Below are 21,892 nucleotides of genomic sequence, written 5' to 3' on the forward strand. Positions count from 1 at the left end.
TTCACTTCATGTTTGATTTTCCATTAAAAATAGTTTTTGATTTTTTCATATTTACTGATGTCATGTAACAGGCTGAGTGACTAGTATCTGGGGTCAGCAACCACGAAGGTACGAAATTGAAATGAAATGTCGCAAGCAAAAACGGTTCATCGTCTCTTGTCAATAGCAACATATAAAGGACAACTTGTACAGAATTCGCTTTCAAAACAAGCAGCTTTCTGTTGGTCAACGCGGACTCCAACATGAACCTGTTGTGAAATCTGCATTGGGAAATCTTTTGTGTCCCCACAACATTCCCAAATCAAGTGGATTCAGCAAGGATGTGTTAAATTGATAAAAAGTGATAGTAAAGATTTATATTTGGAATAAATGCTGTTCTTTTTAACATTTTATTCATCAGTGAATCCTGAAAAAAGTATCACAGGTTCCAAAAAAAAATATTAAGCATCACAACTGTTTCCAACATTGATAATAACCGAGTATCAAATCGGCATATTAGAATGATTTCTGAAGGTTCGTGTGACACTGAAGACTGGAGTAATGGCTGATGAAAATTCAGCTTTGCATCACAGAAATAAATTATGTTTTAAATGATATTCAAATAGAAAACCATTCATTTAAATTTTAATAATATTTAACAATATTACTGTTTTTTCTGTATTTTTGATTAAATAAATGCAGGCTTGATGAGCATAAGAGACTTCTTTCAAAAACATTAAAAATAGTAATGTATCCAAACTTTTGACTGGTACTGTATATATATATACATACACACACACACACACACACACACACACACACACGCACGCACACGCACGCTCACATACACAATAGTGAAATATATATTTTAGCATCATTTTACAAAAAATATTACCAGTCAATACAGTTACAGTTACTTATTTACTACAGTTACTTATTTACTAGCCTTTGAAGAGTTTGTTTTCTTATATTTATGATCCCCTGAGTGAGAATACTTCAGTATGAGAATCCAAAAATCAAAGAGAATGAAAGCAAAAGGGAAATATTCACATAGTGTCCGTCAAAACGCCGGCCTCGTTGCACGTCGAGCACGTTGCGTTACAAAAACAGCCTAAATTCCATGAAACATTTTCAGTCTTATTCTGTACCACAAGCACTTTCAGTCCCTGCTGATCCTCAAATTTCCTTCTAGCTGCTCCTTGGTAAGATGCTCCTCATGTCCGAGAGCACCATGGATCTGTAGTTGCGCTCCAGCCCCTCCATGTACTCCAGGTAATTACTCATCCTGAAGCTGTGGATTGGTTCCTCCTGCAAGCATAAAAGCAGCACAGATTTGAAGAGAGAGCCGGTTTGCGGAAAAGAGGTAGATCAGGCTTAAAACAGCTTTAGAAATGATTACGTTCAAGATTTTGATATTCTTATTCCAGTCTGAGCAGATCCTGATTATGTGCGACACAGAGTGGTTAAAATTACTCTGACAATTGTATTCTGCTGCATGAAAGCATGCAAACTTTTACACATAATAAATATTGTGACAAATCTCACTGCCAACAGTAACAAAAGGTCTTTATTAATGAAACAAGAGGTCATATACTGGCACTATGTGAGGAATGGCTACACGTCAGCGTACTAAATAAACAATGCACCGCCTAATACACTCTGACATTTAGCTTGGGATAAATAATATCGTTTAGACAAAGCCAAATTAATTACATTTTGTTTACGATGAGTCAGCGGACGCAAGACCAAAAGCTATGCCTGAAGTTACAAAAGGACACTTCAGTTCATGGTGAAGAGATGAAAATGAGAGAAGGGATAATAAACTTTTATGAGATTGCTGCATTAAATAAAACATGCCTGCAGTGCAAGCAGTTTTGTGATATAACTGCAGACGGCTTGGCAATGACAACAGTAGGTTTGGCAATGACAAACAAAATAGATAAACTCACAATGCTTAAAAAAAAAATGACTGAAATAGTTCATTATAAAACAAACTATAATTTATTTTATCCACTGCTGATAAATGCAAAGATATGTCATAAATATAAATGCGGAGCGTCTTTCAATAAAACGAATAGTCAGATAATAACTGACAATATGTGACCCTGGAACACAAAATCAGTCACATGGGTACATTTTTTGGAATTGAGATTTATATATCACGGAAAAGCTGAATAAATAATCTTTCCATTGATGTACGGTTTGTTAGGATAGGACAATATTTAGCTGAGATACAACTATTGAAAATCTGGAATCTGAGGGTGCAAAAAAAAAAATCGAAACATTGAGAAAATCGCCTTAAAAGTTGTTCATTTATGTTCGCGACTGTGCTGCATTAACTCACAAAAATAAATGTTTTATATATTTACGGTAGAAAATGTACTAAATATCTTCATGGAACATGATCTTTACTTAATATCCTAATGATTTTTGGCATAAAAGATCATTTTGACCCATTCAATGTATTGTTGGCTATTGCCACAAATATACCCGTGCGACTTGTGACTGGTTTTGTGAAAAAGTAAACTGAGAAGAATAGATAAAGATGGTGAAATTGCATACGCTGCTCTGATGGAAAAAAAGTAGGTTTCCGCAATTTTTTTTAACGTACAATTAAATTACGTATTGTAAGGTGAGACCTCATTTAACTAATCTTTGGTGAACTTGAAGGAATAGTTCACCCCAAAATTAAACGTATTGACCATCAAGCAGGTAAGCTGTTCCAATTACTTTCTTTCAAGGAACCAAAAAATTTGATGTTTTGAAGGATATTCACATTTTGAGAATTTGAGGGGAAAAAAAGCACCATTTCCATATTTAAACTTGGCATGTCACAATCGGTCACAAGTCAGAACCAGTAGTGTTTAGTATCACTGAATTCAAACATGGTGTGATGAATTTGGAATATTAAAATATTTTGTTATATGTCAAAAAGCAGCTTGGAGATTCTTCAAAATACCTTATTTTGTAATGTATAGAAGAAAGACGTGATATAGGTTTGAAACAACATGAGGGTGAGTAAATAACGACAGAATTTACATTATTGTGAGGAAGGTTACTTGAATTTCTTCACACCACTGATGATAGCTGTGGAGTAGCAACAAATCTATAACATAAAATCACAGAGCCATTAGGGACTATTGTGAAAAGCCCAGATGTTTCCCTAAAGCTGAAGAAAGTCTCCTGCCTACAAAGCCATTCAAAACCAGAAAGTGGATGCACGCTGGTGTGTTCAAAATGAAACAATAAAAATGACATTTTAATTACAAGTACCCCATTATCTAAGACATTAAAACTATTCCACCATCTATTGTTGCTGATAAAAATGAAGGGAAAAAAAGCCTAAAATGGTTTTGCAGGATGCTTTGAACTCACTAGCTAGACTGTGTCATGGTTTTCAAAGTGTTGGAACGATTGGATAGTGACAGACAATTTCTTTTGAAATCCTGCAAACAAAGAATGACTTTAGTTGAGTTTGATTTCCCCTTTGTTGAATCATCCAAAATGGATTTATTGTACATTTACTCTGGCTTCAGAGTGACATCGGGAGGGATTGTTACGAGTAATTTCCATTCCCGATCTTTAATTTAGATGAAATACAGATAAGTTTTGCAATCTTGGATATGTACAAATCCTCAGAAACCATTCAGGAATAGTCTGAAATGGTTTCTCTATTGTACACCGTGAACACTGACGCACACACAAACACTAAAAAGTTTTGAACTTCTAAGGGTGAACCAAGGACAAGAGTCTGCTTAATCTGATTTACTGCAGTCACGCTTGCACACTCCGTGGTCCCTTAAAACAACACCGCCTCTTACTTTAAAGGACTAGTTCAGCCAAAAATGTAAATTCTGTTATTATTTCAGAACTTCTTTCCTCTGAGGAACACTTCAATAATGTTTATATGGTGCTGTTTGGTCCTTTTTGGAGCTAGACAGCCCCAGATCCATTCACTTTCATTGTACGGAAAAGAACGTGAACATTCAGCTAAACAGCTTCCACAGAAGAAAAAAAAAAAACTCATACATTGGAATGGCACGAAGGTGGGTAAATGATTGCATCGTTTTCATCTTACAAAAGTTATACTGCACCTTCAGAAAGACCTGCAGGTCCTGCGTCTGCGTGTGCTGCAGGATCTCTTGCTGCAGGTGACGGAGGGCAGAAACACACATGTACACCTGGTAATCTGGTCCCATGATGACGCAGGTGACCACATAGTGACAGATCTCAGGCCAATCTAGATAGTTCCAGAAACACTGGCCAAGCCACTGAATACAGATCTACACGGCAGGTGGAGGGAGGAACAGAGAGCGAGGGAAGGAGAGAGAGAGAGAGAGAAAATGCAACGTTAGCACCATACATTTTTTAAATCAATCAATATGAAATGCTGGAAAAATAAATGAGAGATCAAAAACTTCTGAGTATCGAATTTGAACATGATGCAGTCAACTGTACATTACCCATTAGAATCATAATTAACTATGAAACAAATCATCACACACAAAATAGTACTTTTCTTTAATTAGTATTTTTGTCATTTTCCTGTAAACAAGCTCTATTTGAGAATCAAAACAGCAAGATAATAAAACTTGTTTTGAGAATACATTAATGTTCAAGAGTTTAGGGTAAGTAAAATATTTAATACAATAAAGACACTTATAATGAATAATGATTTCTATTTTAAATAAATGCGGTTCATTTTCTTTCTATTTATCAAAGAATGCTTAAAATATCACAATTTCCACAAAAATACTACTGAATTTTAACATTATTTTAACAATTTTTAATAATATTTCACAATATTATATTTTACTGTATTTTTTATCAAATAAATGCAGCCTTGAGACTTTTCAAAAACATTACAAAATGAACAACACTACTTTTTTTTTTTTTTTATCTCGTTAAAGTATAAATCTAACAACTGTTTGGTATGTTCACTGGAAATTTTTTTTTTTTTTTTTTTTTTTTTTTAAAGAACATGATTTTTCATTTTATTTGTAGTGTATGAATAACATTGAAAGAATGTTCCTTGAACTCATACACAGAAATAAATCAAGTCATATCATATGAATCATATGCAAAAATCCCTTTCATCAACAAGCTTGACATATTTCTGTTTTGTTTCTGTGGTGGTGAAGTGCGTTCAGGTCATATAATCCTCCTCAGAAGCTGTTCAATTATCCTACGGTATCATAGAAAGGTGTTCCAGTCTTGCCAAGCGTGTATGCATACATTCAGACCACTCCAGCAGGCAATTTATACAGCATCTGTGTCTCTCTTTCAGACACTCTTCCTGCTTTGTCTAGAATTCGAAACACTCTCTCCGAGTGCACAGACACGGATGCCCTCTATGATGGAGGTGACACTCAATTTAAAACAGAAAGTCTTCTTTCCTTCAGTTTCTGTCAATTCAAAACTAGTTACTAGTTTCACAACTTTGGGTATTTTCTTTTTAATACTCAGCTGCGTAACACTCAACACACTGATGACCATCAATCATTAACTGCAGCCTTTAGCGAATCAATACTTCTGTGTGGTATAAATAAAATTCCTGTCACAGAATCTGTATGAACTGAATGCGTGTGTGTATATGATAAAATAGTGTTCTCATAAATGTTATGTAATATGACAGTCCAAATCATAGTTATTATTAGTCGTGCATTGCTGTTTGAGCTGCGTGCGCTGAAGTGCTGAATGAATAGATAGGCCTACACAAAATAAACACGATATTACAACTTACATTTGCACAAAACAAAAGGCTGCGAATGCACACGCAAACTGTAAAATGGTCCCAAACATAACATTCATTTTTCCTAGTGTCTGCTTTACATGTCACACGCATGAACCTACTTAAGCGACGATTACTCGTTAACATCCCAACTTAGCACTATACCAAAAAATCTTAACACCCTGCTTCTAACTCAGTGACTCAACAACGTACCAGAAGAAGACAATTACAGCAAATATTTTACTGATGCCCTGGAATACTGAAACCTTGATTCTGCTTTCTCTTCACATCACACTGAAGTACAAACAAAAATGTTGTGTAAATTGCCTCCTGTTATACTGGAAGACTTTTTATTTTCCTGTGTCCTTAAAAAAAAATGTTGTTCAGAAAGATTGCTCATATTTTTAGAATGGTATGTGAGTGTGCATTTTAAGAATTTGAAAATGCTATTTTTCCAAAAGAAAATTCTGGATTTTTTTTTTTAGTCAGGTCATAGGAATAAAGCAAGATCCATGAAATGGTAAAGAATATAAAAATAAACTAAATGCAGAAAACACAGTTACTCTATAATTTGCTTGTCCTTGACTGCTAGTAAAGGTTATATCTGACTTCATCTGACAAAAGACTTGAGGCAGAGCTTTGAGATCATGCATATAAACCCCAGAGAAAGTGTAGCGCTGAATAATCAGTGCGTTTGTCTATGAAGATTGTCAGTCATTCAGGTCATCACAGAATGTCCTTGCATCTTTATATTTCTAGCCTGGCAAAGTCACACAAATTCACCCAGCGATCACAATTCACATTATAAGTGATGTGGCTCCCACAGAGATTCGTGACAAAGTAACATGCGATGAGCTTAAAAACAGGACATCCACACCATCTTATTATTATTATTATTATTATTATTATGCCCCATAAGTAAATTCAGATAAGTCAGTGCCATATTTGGCTTTTCTGACTATATGCTTTTGTTGTATGGAAAGGTTTTTACAAAATTATTCATGTTTCATAGACAAAATTATTATTATTATTATTGATGTTTAATAAAATTTTCGTATTATAATTAATAGAATATTTTCTATTGTAATAAAACTAAAACCACTAAAGAAATATATTACTATAGTGATAACTATATTGTACAGTAAAACAATTGCATATTTAACAACAGCAATAATAATAATAATAATACATTTAAATTTAGTGATTAACATTAAAATAACAATACTAATATTCATGGATTAATTTCTTAATTCTTATTTCTTTCAAACATTTTCAGAAAACACAGAACTTTAATTTTGGTGAAACCACAGAGGAGACCTTATTGCTTCATTGTTGTTGACAACAGATTTATAACCAATCCACATTAAAGGAACACTCCACCGTTTTTTCATATTAAACTATGTTATTCCCTTAACTAAGACGAGTTGATACATACCTCTCTCGTCTCAGTGCGTGCACTCAATCGCTCTGGCGCGCGGCGACACTTTGATAGCACTTGGGAGCACTTCGACTCGGCGCAGTAAAAAGTCACGTTGGTTCTAATGACAGAAGTGAGAGGGGGAGAGGATTTTTCAGGCATGACTTTTTACTGCGCCGAGTCGAAGTGCTCCCAAGTGTTATTCCGCCATACATTATAGTTATCCTTTTTACCCGCTTAGAAAAGCCATACTTGGTCGTGTAACTATTCGTGTAACTGTATTTAAATAGGGAAAATGTGGAGGTGTTTGGTCGCTTCTAACTTCATCTCAAAGATCCAAGATGGCGGCGCGAGTACATCGCGAGGCTCGCGGTCTCTCCAGATTCTGTAATTTAGCAGTATTTTTCTTGCTCATTTCGGGTCTGTTCGTCCAGAACAGTTGTGCCTTAACATCGTACACCCAAGGTGAGCTTTTGGATATTGGTTTGCGAATTTCCGACAGTTTTATGGACAACCTTCGACTCCTTCCTGAGATCGCCAGATCACCCGAGGCTATGCACTCTGCCCGGCCGGGCGGAAGTGCTCGCAGGCGCCGGCGAGATCGTAAACAAAGGCGGGGGAAGCGCGGAGGACTAAGAGCTAAGCTAAAGCTAACACCACACCGGCTCTCTTTACCCAGCATTTTCCTTGCCAATGTACGGTCGCTGTTGAACAAAATGGAGGAGATTCGACTCAACATCACATACAGCAAGAGACTTTTGAACTGTAATGTTCTAATTTTCACGGAAACATGGTTAAACAGCGGAATACCGGACAACGCTATTGAGCTAGCGGGACGCCATACATTCCGGGCGGATAGAACATTACATGGCTCCGGTAAGACCAGAGGTGGTGGATTGTGCATTTACATTAACAAAGCTTGGTGCACAAACTCTGCTATTGTTGGGAGACATTGTTCAGCTAACCTTGAGTTTCTCATGGTTAAATGTAGACCGTTTTATCTACCGCGGGAGTTCACTTCCACTATTATAACTGCAGCCTATATTCCCCCGGATGCTGATGCCAAGTTTGCTATGAAAGAACTTCACGCAGCCATCAGTAAACAACAGACCGTTCACCCGGAAGCTGCGTTTATTGTTGCGGGTGATTTTAATCATTCAAACTTAAAGTCAGTGCTACCGAAATTTCACCAGCATGTTTCCTGTCACACCAGAGGAAACAAAACCTTAGACCATGTTTACACAAACATGGCTGAAGCTTACGTCGCGACACCCCTCCCCCACTTGGGACAGTCAGATCACCTTTCTTTGTTCCTCACCCCCAAATATGCACCTCTGATCAATCGCGTGAAGCCATCAGTGAAGACCATCAAGGTGTGGCCTGCGGGGGCAGATTTCTCACTCCAGGAAAGGTTTCTACACACAGACTGGAGTATGTTTGCTTCTCAAGCCACCAGTGGCTCTCACACGGACATTGACTGCTACACCTCCTCTGTACTGGATTATATTAATACCACCATTGACAGTGTCACAACCCAGAAGCAGATCACCACATACCCAAATCAGAAGCCATGGATGAACAGGGAAGTGCGACTCCTATTGAAGACACGCAATACTGCCTTCAGATCAGGAGATGCACAAGCCTATAGCACATCCAGAGCAAATCTGAAAAGGGGCATCAAAGAGGCCAAGCACTGCTACAAGCTTAAGATAGAGGGACACTTTTCCAACGCTGACCCTCGGCGCATGTGGCAGGGCATTCAGGCCATCAGTGACTACAAACCCTCTCACTCCACCCCCGCAGCCACTGATGTCAACTTCCTGAACGAGCTAAATGACTTTTATGCTCGCTTTGAAAGAGACAACAGAGAAACTGCCACCAAGCTCAAATCCTCAGCTGACCACCCACCGATCACACTCTCCTCCACAGATGTCTGCAATGCACTGAGCAGGATCAGCGCGCACAAGGCTGCTGGACCAGACAACATCCCTGGACGCGTACTCAGGGCATGTGCGGAGCAGCTCGCTGGGGTTTTTACAGACATTTTCAACCTGTCTCTTGCCCAAGCAACTGTACCAACATGCTTTAAATGCACTTCCATTGTGCCAGTGCCAAAACACTCCAGCCCGAAGTGCCTTAATGACTACCGCCCTGTAGCACTCACACCCATCGTAATGAAGTGCTTTGAGCGGCTGGTCCTGGCACACCTAAAAGACTCTCTACCATCCACATTGGACTCACACCAGTTTGCCTACCGTAGCAATAGGAGCACAGAGGATGCAGTCTCCATGGCACTGCACTCTGTGCTCACACATCTGGACAATAAGAACACTTATGCACGCATGCTGTTTGTTGACTTCAGCTCAGCATTCAACACTGTCATCCCAACTAAGTTAATAGCCAAACTTGGAGACCTGGGCTTCAACACCTCCATGTGCAACTGGATTTTGGACTTCTTGACCAACAGACCCCAGAATGTTCGATCAGGCTCCAACTGCTCCACATCCATCACACTCAACACTGGTGTACCACAGGGCTGTGTGCTAAGCCCGTTCCTCTACTCCCTCTTCACCTCCGACTGCAAGCCTGTGTACGGATCTAATTCCATCGTCAAGTTTGCGGACGACACTACGGTGATTGGTCTCATCAGCAACAACGATGAGACTGCCTATAGGGAGGAGATCAAGCACCTGGCCACATGGTGCACCGAAAATAACCAGCTCCTCAACACCACCAAAACGAAGGAGCTCATCGTGGACTTCAGGAAAGTGTCAAGAGGCACACACGACACCATCCACATCAATGGAATGGCTGTTGAGCGTGTCTCCAGTTTCAAGTTCCTGGGGACCCACATCTCGGCGGACATGACCTGGACAACCAACACCTCCAGCCTGGTCAAGAAGGCTCACCAGCGCCTCTTCTTCCTGAGGACACTGAGGAAGAATCAGCTTTCCTCCACTATCCTGGTGAACTTCTATCGCTGTGCAATAGAAAGCATCCTGACCAACTGTGCTACAGTGTGGTATGGGAGCTGTTCTGTTGCAGAGCGCAAGGCACTGCAGCGGGTGGTGAAAACCGCCCAGCGCATCACTGGGACTCCACTACCTGCCATCGAGCACATCCAGAGGAAACGCTGTCTGCATCGAGCTCGCAGCATCCTTAAGGACTCCTCTCACCCAGCCCACAGACTGTTTTCTCTCCTGCCTTCCGGCAGGCGTTTCAGGTGCCTCCGGACCAGGACCAGCAGACTAAAGAACAGTTTTTTCCCCAGAGCTGTCTCTTTATTAAACTCTAACCCTCATTGATCCCACTCCCCTTATATACTGATTGACTCTCCTCTCCCTCCTCACACCTGCCTCCATTTTGTTATTTGCAATACTATAATGTTAATTTGCACTGCTGACTGTTATTACAGTAACAACTGTTTACATATGCATCTTGCACTACTACCTTGACTGGAATATGCTCATTTGCACTGCCGACTGTTTATTTACAGTACCGACTGTTATATATACATTGCAATACCGTACCTTAACTGTAATATGCAATTACTTTCCACTGCACTCACTCGGATAGCTTCTGTCCAAACTTTATTTGCACTACTTTAAATCCATTGTTATACTGCTCATTAGCCTAACTTATACATATATCTATTTGTAAAATTCTGTTTATAGTAATATCCATCTGTATATTATGCTCACATTCTGTTTATAGTAACAGCCATCTGTATATATATTCATAGTACATATCTATCTGTAAAATTCTGTTTATAGTAACAGCCATCTGTATATTATATTCAGTACATATCTATCTGTAAACATTCTGTTTATAGTAATAGCCATCTGTATATTATTATATTCAGTACATATCTAGCTGTAAATTCTGTTCACAGTAAGAGTTATCTGTATATTATATTCATAGGACAATCTATCTGTAAATTTTTGTTTATAATAGTATTCAACTCTATATTTATTCAGTACATATCCATGTTCTGCACTTATGAACCACTGTATATCCTGCACTTGCTGCTATTGCACTTCTGGTTAGACCTAAACTGCATTTCGTTGCCTTGTACCTGTACTTGTGTAATGACAATAAAGTTGAATCTAATCTAATCTAATCTAATCTCTGTTTGGTCCCTAATGAATGAACTGGGCTAAGCTAAGTGCTATCAAAGTGTCGCCGCGCGCCAGAGCGATTGAGTGCACGCACTGAGACGAGAGAGGTATGTATCAACTCGTCTTAGTTAAGGGAATAACATAGTTTAATATGAAAAAACGATTTTGGGAAGATGGTTGCTGCTCCGAAACATTGAAAACACCAGAAGACATACCTGCGATGCAAAGTGCATCAAGGTTGGCAAGTCTGTTTTACCAACAGAGGAGATTTATTAAAAATGTAAAATAACAATTCCTAATAAAATACAGCACCTGAGAGGGCGTGAAGCCAGACATCCTGAAGGCAGAATAAACCAGAGGAACCTCGGCCTTGAGCAACATCTCAACGTAATGAGCGGTGCAGGAGTAGATCGGATGTATTCCCGATTGAGCGATTTCTATAGGGAGATGCACCTAAAACATGGGAAAAATGTGAAGAAACTGTGAAGGTGCAGTGCACAAGGTGTGGTGTAAATGATGCTAAGCTGCATTGGTGTCGTAACTGATAATGAAGTGCAAATGAGATTTGAGAACTCTGCAAAGGGCAAGACTTTCACTAAATAATTACTTGATTATGGTCTGTTCTCCACACAAAGCTATCACTGATTTCTGAAGACTTGTATATAACACACAGTGCCACTTTTATGATGCTATTTTTCTCATTTTTGAAGTAAAAATCCCCTTTTGTGCTCTTCAGCTGAAAGAAAATTGTATTTTTTATTTTTTTGGAATTGCATGAAGGTGAGTAAAGTACTTTTTTTTAAAACTCTTCCTCCAAGGGTACTGGCCACCACAGAAAACAACAAAATGCCACAGATGCTAATGACACGGCCCAGATGTTATTAGCTGCCTGTGTCTTCCTGTTTTGAGGCATCTGTGACGAATGTGACGACTGCATCTACTCTTTTTCTGATTCTCATCACTGTCTCTGAATGATTTACATGCACGGCCACTCTGACAGCACAGAAATATGGAATTGTAATCAGACGAACTCGTGTGTATGGAGCATTATCATATCCCGCACATATTTCTACAGCTGAAACTCTATTAACTGAGCTCTGTTTACTATCCGCTGTTCCGAGAAAGAGAGCGAGATTGCTCCATCCACATTTTATGGGGACCACAGTAATGACTATGCCCCAGTAATATCATGATATCCAGCATTTCCTCCCAGTATTAACTTTTCCTATGCAAATGGAGATTAGAATGATAATGCAGGTCAAAATGCTCAGATTTGTTTACAGCACATGAATATGGGAGCTACACAAGAATATGCATATAAATTCAGAACATTACTAAACATGAGAGGGATGCAGATGTTATTAGTTTACAAAATTGCACCATGGGCTGTTTGAGACATTTAAAGGAATAGTTCACTTCATTGTTCTGTCAACATTTACCCTACTGTTCAAAAGATTGGGGTCTGTAAGATTAAAAAAAAAAAAGTCTCCTGTTTATTTGATAAAAAAAATAGAGTAAACACTTGTAATTTGTGAAATATTATTACAAATTAAAATAACTGTTTTCTATTTTAATATATTTCAAAATATAATTTATTCCTGTGAGGGAAAAGCTGAATTTTCAACATTATTACTCCAGTCTTCAGCATCACATGATTCTTCAGAAATCATTCTAATATGCTGATTTGGTGCTTAAGAAACATTTCTTATTATTATTATCCATGATGAAAACAGTTGTGCTGCTAAATATTTTTGTGTAAACCATGACATCTTTTTTCAGGTTTCTTTGATGAATAAAACTTTCATAAGAACAGCATTTATTTAAAATAGAAAACTTTTGTAACAATGTAAAAGTGTTTACTTTCATTTTTTAATAACTGAATAAAAGTATTGATTGAAACATTTTAATTTTGGGGGGAGAGAACTAGTCCTTTAATGTGTTGTGTGTGTATTTTGTTGCTCCAGTCATGATAATAGCTACTCAAGCAACACATACTGAAGGTTGACATGAACGAGAAGACAAGAGAAACGATAAAAAAGAGCCCATACTAATGTGATGAGCTTTAACTCACAGAGCTGTGCAGTCTCGGGGGCCACAGGAAGGCAGACGGCAGCAGACGGGAGAAACGCAAGAGCAGACTCAGAGAACGGCCCACGTCGCCATGCATGAGCAGAAAAACTGTGGAGGCAAACCAATCGTGACCAGGATAACCCCCCTGAAAATAGGCTGACAACTGGGTCAAGGAATCTTAAATACATTCTAGCCTACATGTTGTTGCTATAATGCCAATAGAGCAGGACATGATGGCTAAAAAGTGATATAGTAGCCCCAAAAACTATTTGAACACATAACTTGTTGAAGAAATGCAAGAATGTCACATCATTAGATACAAACCAAGAAACATCTGCAAACAAAAGATACTAGAGCTTTTCTTAGAAGTTCTGAGCTTTTTTTAGCAATGACTTCTAACCAACTGATTTTTAGTAAGTTCACAGTTAGCCAAGCAGAGGGCGAACATGTTGCATTAATGCTTGACAACCAGAAAGTGTCTTTTTTAAACAATAAATACTAACGTTCAAAAGTCTGGGTTCAGTCTGACTTTTTAAAAGAAATTAATACTTTTTTTCACCAAAGATGCATTAAATTGATCAAAAGTGACAGTAAAGATTTATATTTCCAATAAATTATGTTATTTGAACTTTCTATTCACCAAAGAATCCTGAATATATATATATATAACAGTTTCTACAAAAATATTAAGCAGCAACTGTTTTCAACATTGATAATAATAAGAAATATTTCTAAGTAATGATGCTGAAAAATCAGCTTTGCCATCACAGGAATAAGTAATATTTGTAATTGTATTACAATACAAAACAGTTATTTAATATTTTAATAATACTTTTTTGATAAGATAAAATGCAATCTTGGTGAACATAAGAGACTTATTTTGTAAATATCTTAAACAAAGAGCCTTTGAAAGGTCATGTATGTATTGTTCCATTATTTTAAACCCTACAAAAACTCTTCAAAGGTGTATTTTAGCTATATTTCTTTCAAATTTGCCCATTTGGTTTGATATTTCATTATATATGCATTGACATTCAAAATTTTTAAAGTATGGCTTGTGTATCCAATATTTTGGGGCTAAATTCACTCAAAATGTGTCCTATCAATGGGCATTGGTATGCATACTAAATACATACTAAATTGATCTGATACTAAACTTTTGCAAACAACTGTAAAGTATCAGAATTCTTGCAATAAGTTGCGTCACTTGATTGATATCAGGAATAATCTGTAATGAGAAGGATACAGAGCTCAGAGGTGACCTTGACTCGTTGCTGAGAGAGAAACTCCTGACAGTGCTTTAGCAAAAGACACAGATCCTGTTCTGAATCTTCTCTCAATAGCTTCAGGAACTTGCCATACCTATACACACAAACACACACTGTTTTACATGGCAGCCTCATTTAATACCCCATTCAAGGCCTTGCTAAACAAAGTTGAAAAGACATTGTTAAAAATATTCTTCCCAAAACACCAACTTGTGTAAATTTACATAATTAGAACTTTCTCAAGGCAATATTTCTTGGCTAATAAGAACAAATATCACTACTGAATTAAATTGGGTTTTATCATGCATGTACAGTCTCTCCCTGGGAAACACAGCACCAAATCAAGGTTAACAGAGAGTTACAATTATCCCAAAGTGCTGAGCACTAGAATGCATTGGCTGATTACAGTCGATGTGGATTGCCTTAAGACAAAATATCTAAATGGGTTCATATTATAGTTACTTAGTGTGCTGACATATCGCAGAAAGAATGAATCTGAATAAAAACACTGCAACAATTTCTTAATCAGTATTTTTGTCCTGGTTTGCAGTTTAACTATCTAAAAATGTTTGGGTCAATGACGTGACGGGTCATTTTTTTGTCCAAAGGCCTTAATAATAATAAAAAAACAAATATATAACATCCAAAGTATGTAAGGTAGTACAACTTAATCTCTTTTATTGAATCCAAAAGGTTTTAATTATATTTTACTACATATAAAGGTATTTTAAAGATTTTGAAGTGTCAAAAGGTCATTCGGTAAAACCGATATAGTAAATATTTAAATGGAATAATATTGTTTTTAATAACTAAAGGAACTACAATAATACAAATATAAGGCTCTTTTTTTTACATGTCCCCTTTTCTCCTTTCCCTGTGCAGTGTTTTACTTGAATATGTTGGAGTGTTTAGAGTAGTCCAATAAATGATTACATTTATGAGATCAGTGATAATTTTATTTAATATTTCTTCTGTGGTACACACTATATACTATCTCAACATCAATGTCAAATCAGTTTTTAACTTTCAAATCAGTGGTTAAACCGAATTACTTTTTTGGTGACAAATCTATTCCATCTTGTAAAAAATGACAACAAACAGTGTTAATTGATTGTACAAACCACAAAATCTTATTGGTAACACCTAGGCAAACTAAAAAATGGTTTCAAATATAGTTATATCTCCATTCTATTTTTTTTACACTTTTAAAAACCTTATTCGTCAATGACTCGTTTATAGGGGTCAAATTTGCCTTTATCTTTTGATATACAGTGAGGAAAATAAGTATTTGAACACCCTGCTATTTTGCAAGTTCTCCCACTTAGAAATCATGGAGGGGTCTGAAATTGTCATCGTAGGTGCATGTCCACTGTGAGAGACATAATCTAAAAAAAAAAATCCAGAAATCACAATGTATGATTTTTTAACTATTTATTTGTATGATACAGCTGCAAATAAGAATTTGAACACCTGAGAAAATCAATGTTAATATTTGGTACAGTAGCCTTTGTTTGCAATTACAGAGGTCAAACGTTTCCTGTAGTTTTTCACCAGGTTTGCACACACTGCAGGAGGGATTTTGGCCCACTCCTCCACACAGATCTTCTCTAGATCAGTCAGGTTTCTGGGCTGTCGCTGAGAAACACAGAGTTTGAGCTCCCTCCAAAGATTCTCTATTGGGTTTAGGTCTGGTGACTGGCTAGGCCACGCCAGAACCTTGATATGCTTCTTACAGAGCCACTCCTTGGTTATCCTGGCTGTGTGCTTCGGGTCATTGTCATGTTGGAAGACCCAGCCTCAACCCGTCTTCAATGCTCTAACTGAGGGAAGGAGGTTGTTCCCCAAAATCTCGCAATACATGGCCCCGGTCATCCTCTCCTTAATACAGTGCAGTCGCCCTGTCCCATGTGCAGAAAAACACCCCCAAAGCATGATGCTACCACCCCCATGCTTCACAGTAGGGATGGTGTTCTTGGGATGGTACTCATCATTCTTCTTCCTCCAAACACGTTTATTGGAAATTTGACCAAAAAGTTCTATTTTGGTCTCATCTGACCACATGACTTTCTCCCATGACTCCTCTGGATCATCCAAATGGTCATTGGCAAACTTAAGACGGGCCTTGACATGTGCTGGTTTAAGCAGGGGAACCTTCTGTGCCATGCATGATTTCAAACCATGACGTCTTAGTGAATTACCAACAGTAACCTTGGAAACGGTGGTCCCAGCTCTTTTCAGGTCATTGACCAGCTCCTCCCGTGTAGTTCTGGGCTGATTTCTCACCTTTCTTAGGATCATTGAGACCCCACGAGGTGAGATCTTGCATGGAGCCCCAGTCCGAGGGAGATTGACAGTCATGTTTAGCTTCTTCCATTTTCTAATGATTGCTCCAACAGTGGACCTTTTTTCACCAAGCTGCTTGGCAATTTCCCTGTAGCCCTTTCCAGCCTTGTGGAGGTGTTCAATTTTGTCTCTAGTGTCTTTGGACAGCTCTTTGGTCTTGGCCATGTTAGTAGTTGGATTCTTACTGATTGTATGGGGTGGACAGGTGTCTTTACGCAGCTAACGACCTCAAACAGGTGCATCTAATTTAGGATAATAAATGGAGTGGAGGTGGACATTTTAAAGGCAGACTAACAGGTCTTTGAGGGTCGGAATTCTAGCTGATAGACAGGTGTTCAAATACTTATTTGCAGCTGTATCATACAAATAAATAGTTAAAAAATCATATATTGTGATTTCTGGATTTTTTTTTTTTAGATTATGTCTCTCACAGTGGACATGCACCTACGATGACAATTTCAGACCCCTCCATGATTTCCAAGTGGGAGAACTTGCAAAATAGCAGGGTGTTCAAATACTTATTTTCCTCACTGTATAAGAGGTCTGTGTACCAATCCAATCCATTTTATTTGTATAGCACATTTAAAAAACAAAGGTTTACAAAGTGCTGAACAAGGGATAATACATAAAAGCGCATATAAACATATGTGCATATAAACACATAAAACACATAAAACATAAACACATACACACCTAAAACAACATATGATGACACAGTTAACATGATGGGTTAAAAGCCAGAGAAAATAAATGAGTTTTAAGACGAAATTTAAAAGATTCAAGGGTTGGGGCCAATTTGACCTGTGGAGGAATTAGCTCATTCCACAGTTTAGGGGCGGCAGCTGAAAAGGCGCGGTCACCCCTAGTTTTTAACCTGGTTTTGGGAGCAACCAGCCGAAGTTGCTCACTAGACCTAAGTGACCGTGAGGGGGTGTAAATCTGTAATAGGTCTGAAATGTAACACGGAGCCAAACCATTTAGTGATTTAAAAACAAACAATAAGATCTTAAAATGTATTCTAAAATGGACTGGAAGCCAACGTAACGAGGCCAGGACTGGTGTTATGTGTTCATGCTTGCGAGTTCCGGTTAAAAGACGTGCGGCCGAGTTTTGTACTAACTGTAAGCGTGAGAGAGAGGTTTGATTTACACCAATATAAAGAGCATTACAGTACTCTAATCGCGTTGAAATAAAAGCATGAATCACATGTTCAAAGTGCTTAGGGGATAAGATAGGTTTAATTTTAGATAAAAGCCTCAAGTGATAAAAGCTGGTTTTAACAACATTATTTATTTGTTTATCTAGTTTAAAACCATTGTCTATTTTGACACCCAGATTTGTGACTGAGGGTTTCACATATTGTTTCAGGTAGCCCAGGTCAACGGGTAAGATATCATTGACCCCGACTGGATCCAAACACAATTACCTCGGTTTTGTCTTCATTTAGATTAAGAAAGTTAGAAGCCATCCAGGCCTTAATATCTTTTAAGCACTCCAATAGAGGTGTGAGGGAGTTACTTTCGCCTCTTTTAAGGGGAAGATATATTTGAGAGTCGTCCGCGTAAAAATGGACGACTCCATTAAAATATCCTGCATGTTTCATAGCTTAAAACGTCATTATAAACAAAGCATTTATTTAATCAAGCTCCAAAAAAGGCGCATATTGATATTGCGCGATCTGTGACATCACACGGGCAAATATATTTGCATATGACTGCCTCCAGAGCAGAGTCTCCGAATGAGTTCTGAATGAGTCCGCGTCCATGAACCGTTTGACTGAATGATTGAATGACTCACTCGTTTTAGTAAAAAAAAAATGTTTTAATTGTTTCATTTATATCTCGCCTGCGGCTGATAAAATCATACATGCGGTCCACCATGCTACAAGAATAACTGTCCTCACTTGCCCAGATGTCAATTGAACATGACGTTATGACATTGTTGGATACGGATAAACTTGTCCGAGCTTTTGCAGCACTCCGTTATCGGAAAGTCAAGTTTTAAATGTCAAAATCAGAGTAGCCTAGGTGTAAAACTTTTCCGCTTGATGTAGCTTATTCATATTCTATTGCTATTGCATTAAATCACTTATCTAATCCCTGTTCTAATGTCCTGATCATTACGCTGTCCAAGGTGCTCGATGAGGGGTTGAGGGTGACAAAGATTGAATGTTGATTTTGTTTTGTAATGCGTGGATAGAATGCATTTCTAAATAGACTATTAAGAGTGAAATAACAGTAAACAATGTTAAATAAACAGAGATAATAAAGTAATTGCAATAGCAAAATATATATATTTTATTAACATTATATGTGAACCTCAAGGCACATTAAAATAATGGGGAAAAAATCCATGTCATGCCCTTTAAAGCAGAATACATTTAGATGAGAAGAAAATCTCTAACCAGCACCAGGAGATTGCCTTGCAATGAAAAGCACTTTAATTATAAATGCTTAATTATTAATAATTAAATTATTATGTTTTACTTTAATACTATTAATAATAATAAAGTTTCTAAGTAAATTAATTTTGTTTTAAGGATGTCTAAGGAATTGTTTTTATGGAAAATAATCAAATGAGTTTAGTACATTAGTATATGAATTCATTTCAAAGTTGGTTTATTTTCTCATAAACCATTAGCCTAGTTATGGCATATATATTACCTGAGGGATATCCCCACACCTAACTGCTCCACAGAAGACAGGCTTCGAGTCTTTACACTGTGGTCCACCACTGAAACCAAAAAAAGAATAGAGAAATTACCTCTCATGTACACCCCCTCTTCAAACACCCATTTCATTTTGGTAAATGGAGCAGAGAGTAGCAAAAGAGCACTGAAAAATGTGCTGTTAAATAATACATTTTCATCTCAGCATCGGCTTACCCACAAGTCAGCATCAGCTGCGTAATCTACATTCATCATGCTTAAGAATCGCCTTAATTGAGTGAATGCCCTTGGTGAGACGGAAATGGGCCCAGTGATATAATTATGGGACCATTCCTCCATCCTCATTAATATAACAACAATGTCAGGATTGTAATGATGACATAATGCAGATAGATGTGCACCTTGTGAAGTGACTGGTCTTGACTGGCTGGCAAACAAACCAATAGGAGAGAAGGGGGAATGACAAATCATACTTCCCTCAGCGATTATGACATGAACAGCTAAGTGAGATGAAGCATGACAACTCGCTCCAACTGCTCTGCTAAATGAGAGGTGAGGATACAGAGGACACAAATGCTAATGTAACATAACACCACAATCCTTTCGATGTCGGGCATCTGCATGTACCCATATATCATATTTGGGAAGTTTGGGCATTTGCAACTTGTTCAGGCATTTCAATTCACATTTGAATGAACTCACTCACCAATTCATTTATCACTCAAAAGTTTGCCCAGAAGCTGCATTTTGTGTCTTCTTGCTGAAGCAAAATCATATTTACTTAAATACTACTGTTCATCAGTATGTTTTCAAATTCTTATATAGATGGCAAATGTTGCTTCCAAAATATCATACAAGTTTTATTCCTAGATGAATTCTCTTCCTTAGATTTCCTAAGACAAACTGGATCATAAAGAACTGTTTCAAAAGAATGATTTATTTCCAAATCAAACATTACAATCATGATCAAGTAGATTCAAACACTGATTCCAAATGTAAAAACAAACATACATTATAACAAATGAGAAATATAATATAACATAGCATAACGTAATATAATATAATATAATATACAAGTTTCTGAAAAAAACTGCATTAAGGCTAGACACGGCAGGCAAAAACTTTGGATTTTTGGATATTTGTCTTCAATAACATGTCTTCTTTCAGACTTGTGGTGAAAAAAAGTCAGAAATACACATTTAGGTCTTTATTTTACTACACTCTGTCTGTTTGCATCTGTAGATTTCTCATAAATTCAACAAAAGTTGGCGTTCTGAATCATCCCGCTGCTCCGCGATCTCTGTCTGCTCCCTGTCATCACATGCACCGCTGGAAAGCTCTCTCTCTCCTGTACAATGCTGTCGGATCCAAATATGGTCATTTCCTTTTTATCAGCAACCAATCGTGAAAGTAAAAGGGCTGAATGCGCAATCTCATTGGCTGATGATAAATCTTTAAAGCCCGTTTTCTCAAAATGACTTTTCTCTCATACTCCAAGTCCGAAATCTCCACTTCAGTAGCACCTATATACACCAAACTTTCCAGTCTTGTACCTAGTTATATTATGAAGACATTTACAGAGGGATTTGTAAATATATTATTCCTAGCCTGATTTATATAACATTTTATTCCAAAAAAACATGGTGAAAATCATTTTGTTAAGGCTATTGACAGGATAACAAAAGTAGATATCCATAAATCCCTCTGTCATTTTTTTCCCATCTAATATGTGAACACAATGAAACATTTTTTACCTGGCTTTATCCAATACTCAGATTTCGTTTTTTAAAATATATGCAAATTAGCGCATATTTAATTAGATATAGCCTAATTTGCATATTTAAACATTAAATTACAGAAAACTTGTAATACATTTTTTTCTCATCTTAATGTAGGTAATCAACTGGGAAAGTTTCATGCTGATATCTGCTAGTTAAAAATTTTACCCTATTCACCTGTAGTGTCTAGCCTGGCTCCGCCCTCCTACGTACTTCCGCTCAATAGGGTATATGTCGAACGTCGCATGACGAAACCGGAAACCTGGTCTCATCGCATCCGCTTGTCATAGAAAGTGTTAACAGCCGTATGAACTGACGCCGATATCTATGGAATTTTAAGGTAATCAGCTAACCTACCTATCTCACTTTGTTATTGGCGTTTTATTCTATTTAAATATCTAAACGTTAGTGTGAAGATTTTTATTTTTTTTTACTTTTAAATATCGATCTTCACATGCGAGGGACATTGGTTATGATCATCTTTGCTCGCTCCTTTTAAGTTATCTTGAGTAAAACAGTA

General features: G+C 37.4%; 1 protein-coding gene across 2 annotated transcripts in view; it reads right to left on the reverse strand.

Moving 5' to 3' along the window:
- Nucleotides 1–370: 370 nt before the first annotated feature.
- tbc1d32 (TBC1 domain family, member 32) overlaps nt 371–21,892 on the reverse strand; it is a 54,073-nt gene continuing 32,551 nt past the window's right edge. For both annotated transcript variants that reach the window (XM_084432907.1, XM_084432908.1), the window contains 6 exons: nt 19,590–19,659; nt 14,562–14,677; nt 13,317–13,471; nt 11,558–11,698; nt 4,074–4,262; nt 371–1,287 (listed from right to left, as the gene is read on the reverse strand). In XM_084432907.1, coding sequence (XP_084289033.1) covers nt 1,168–1,287; nt 4,074–4,262; nt 11,558–11,698; nt 13,317–13,471; nt 14,562–14,677; nt 19,590–19,659 — 791 coding nt within the window. In that variant the 3' untranslated portion in view covers nt 371–1,167. The remainder of the gene's footprint in view (nt 1,288–4,073; nt 4,263–11,557; nt 11,699–13,316; nt 13,472–14,561; nt 14,678–19,589; nt 19,660–21,892) is intronic.

The sequence above is a fragment of the Rutilus rutilus genome (assembly GCF_951802725.1).
Source record: "Rutilus rutilus genome assembly, chromosome: 15".
NCBI classification, from domain to species: Eukaryota; Metazoa; Chordata; class Actinopteri; order Cypriniformes; family Leuciscidae; genus Rutilus; species Rutilus rutilus.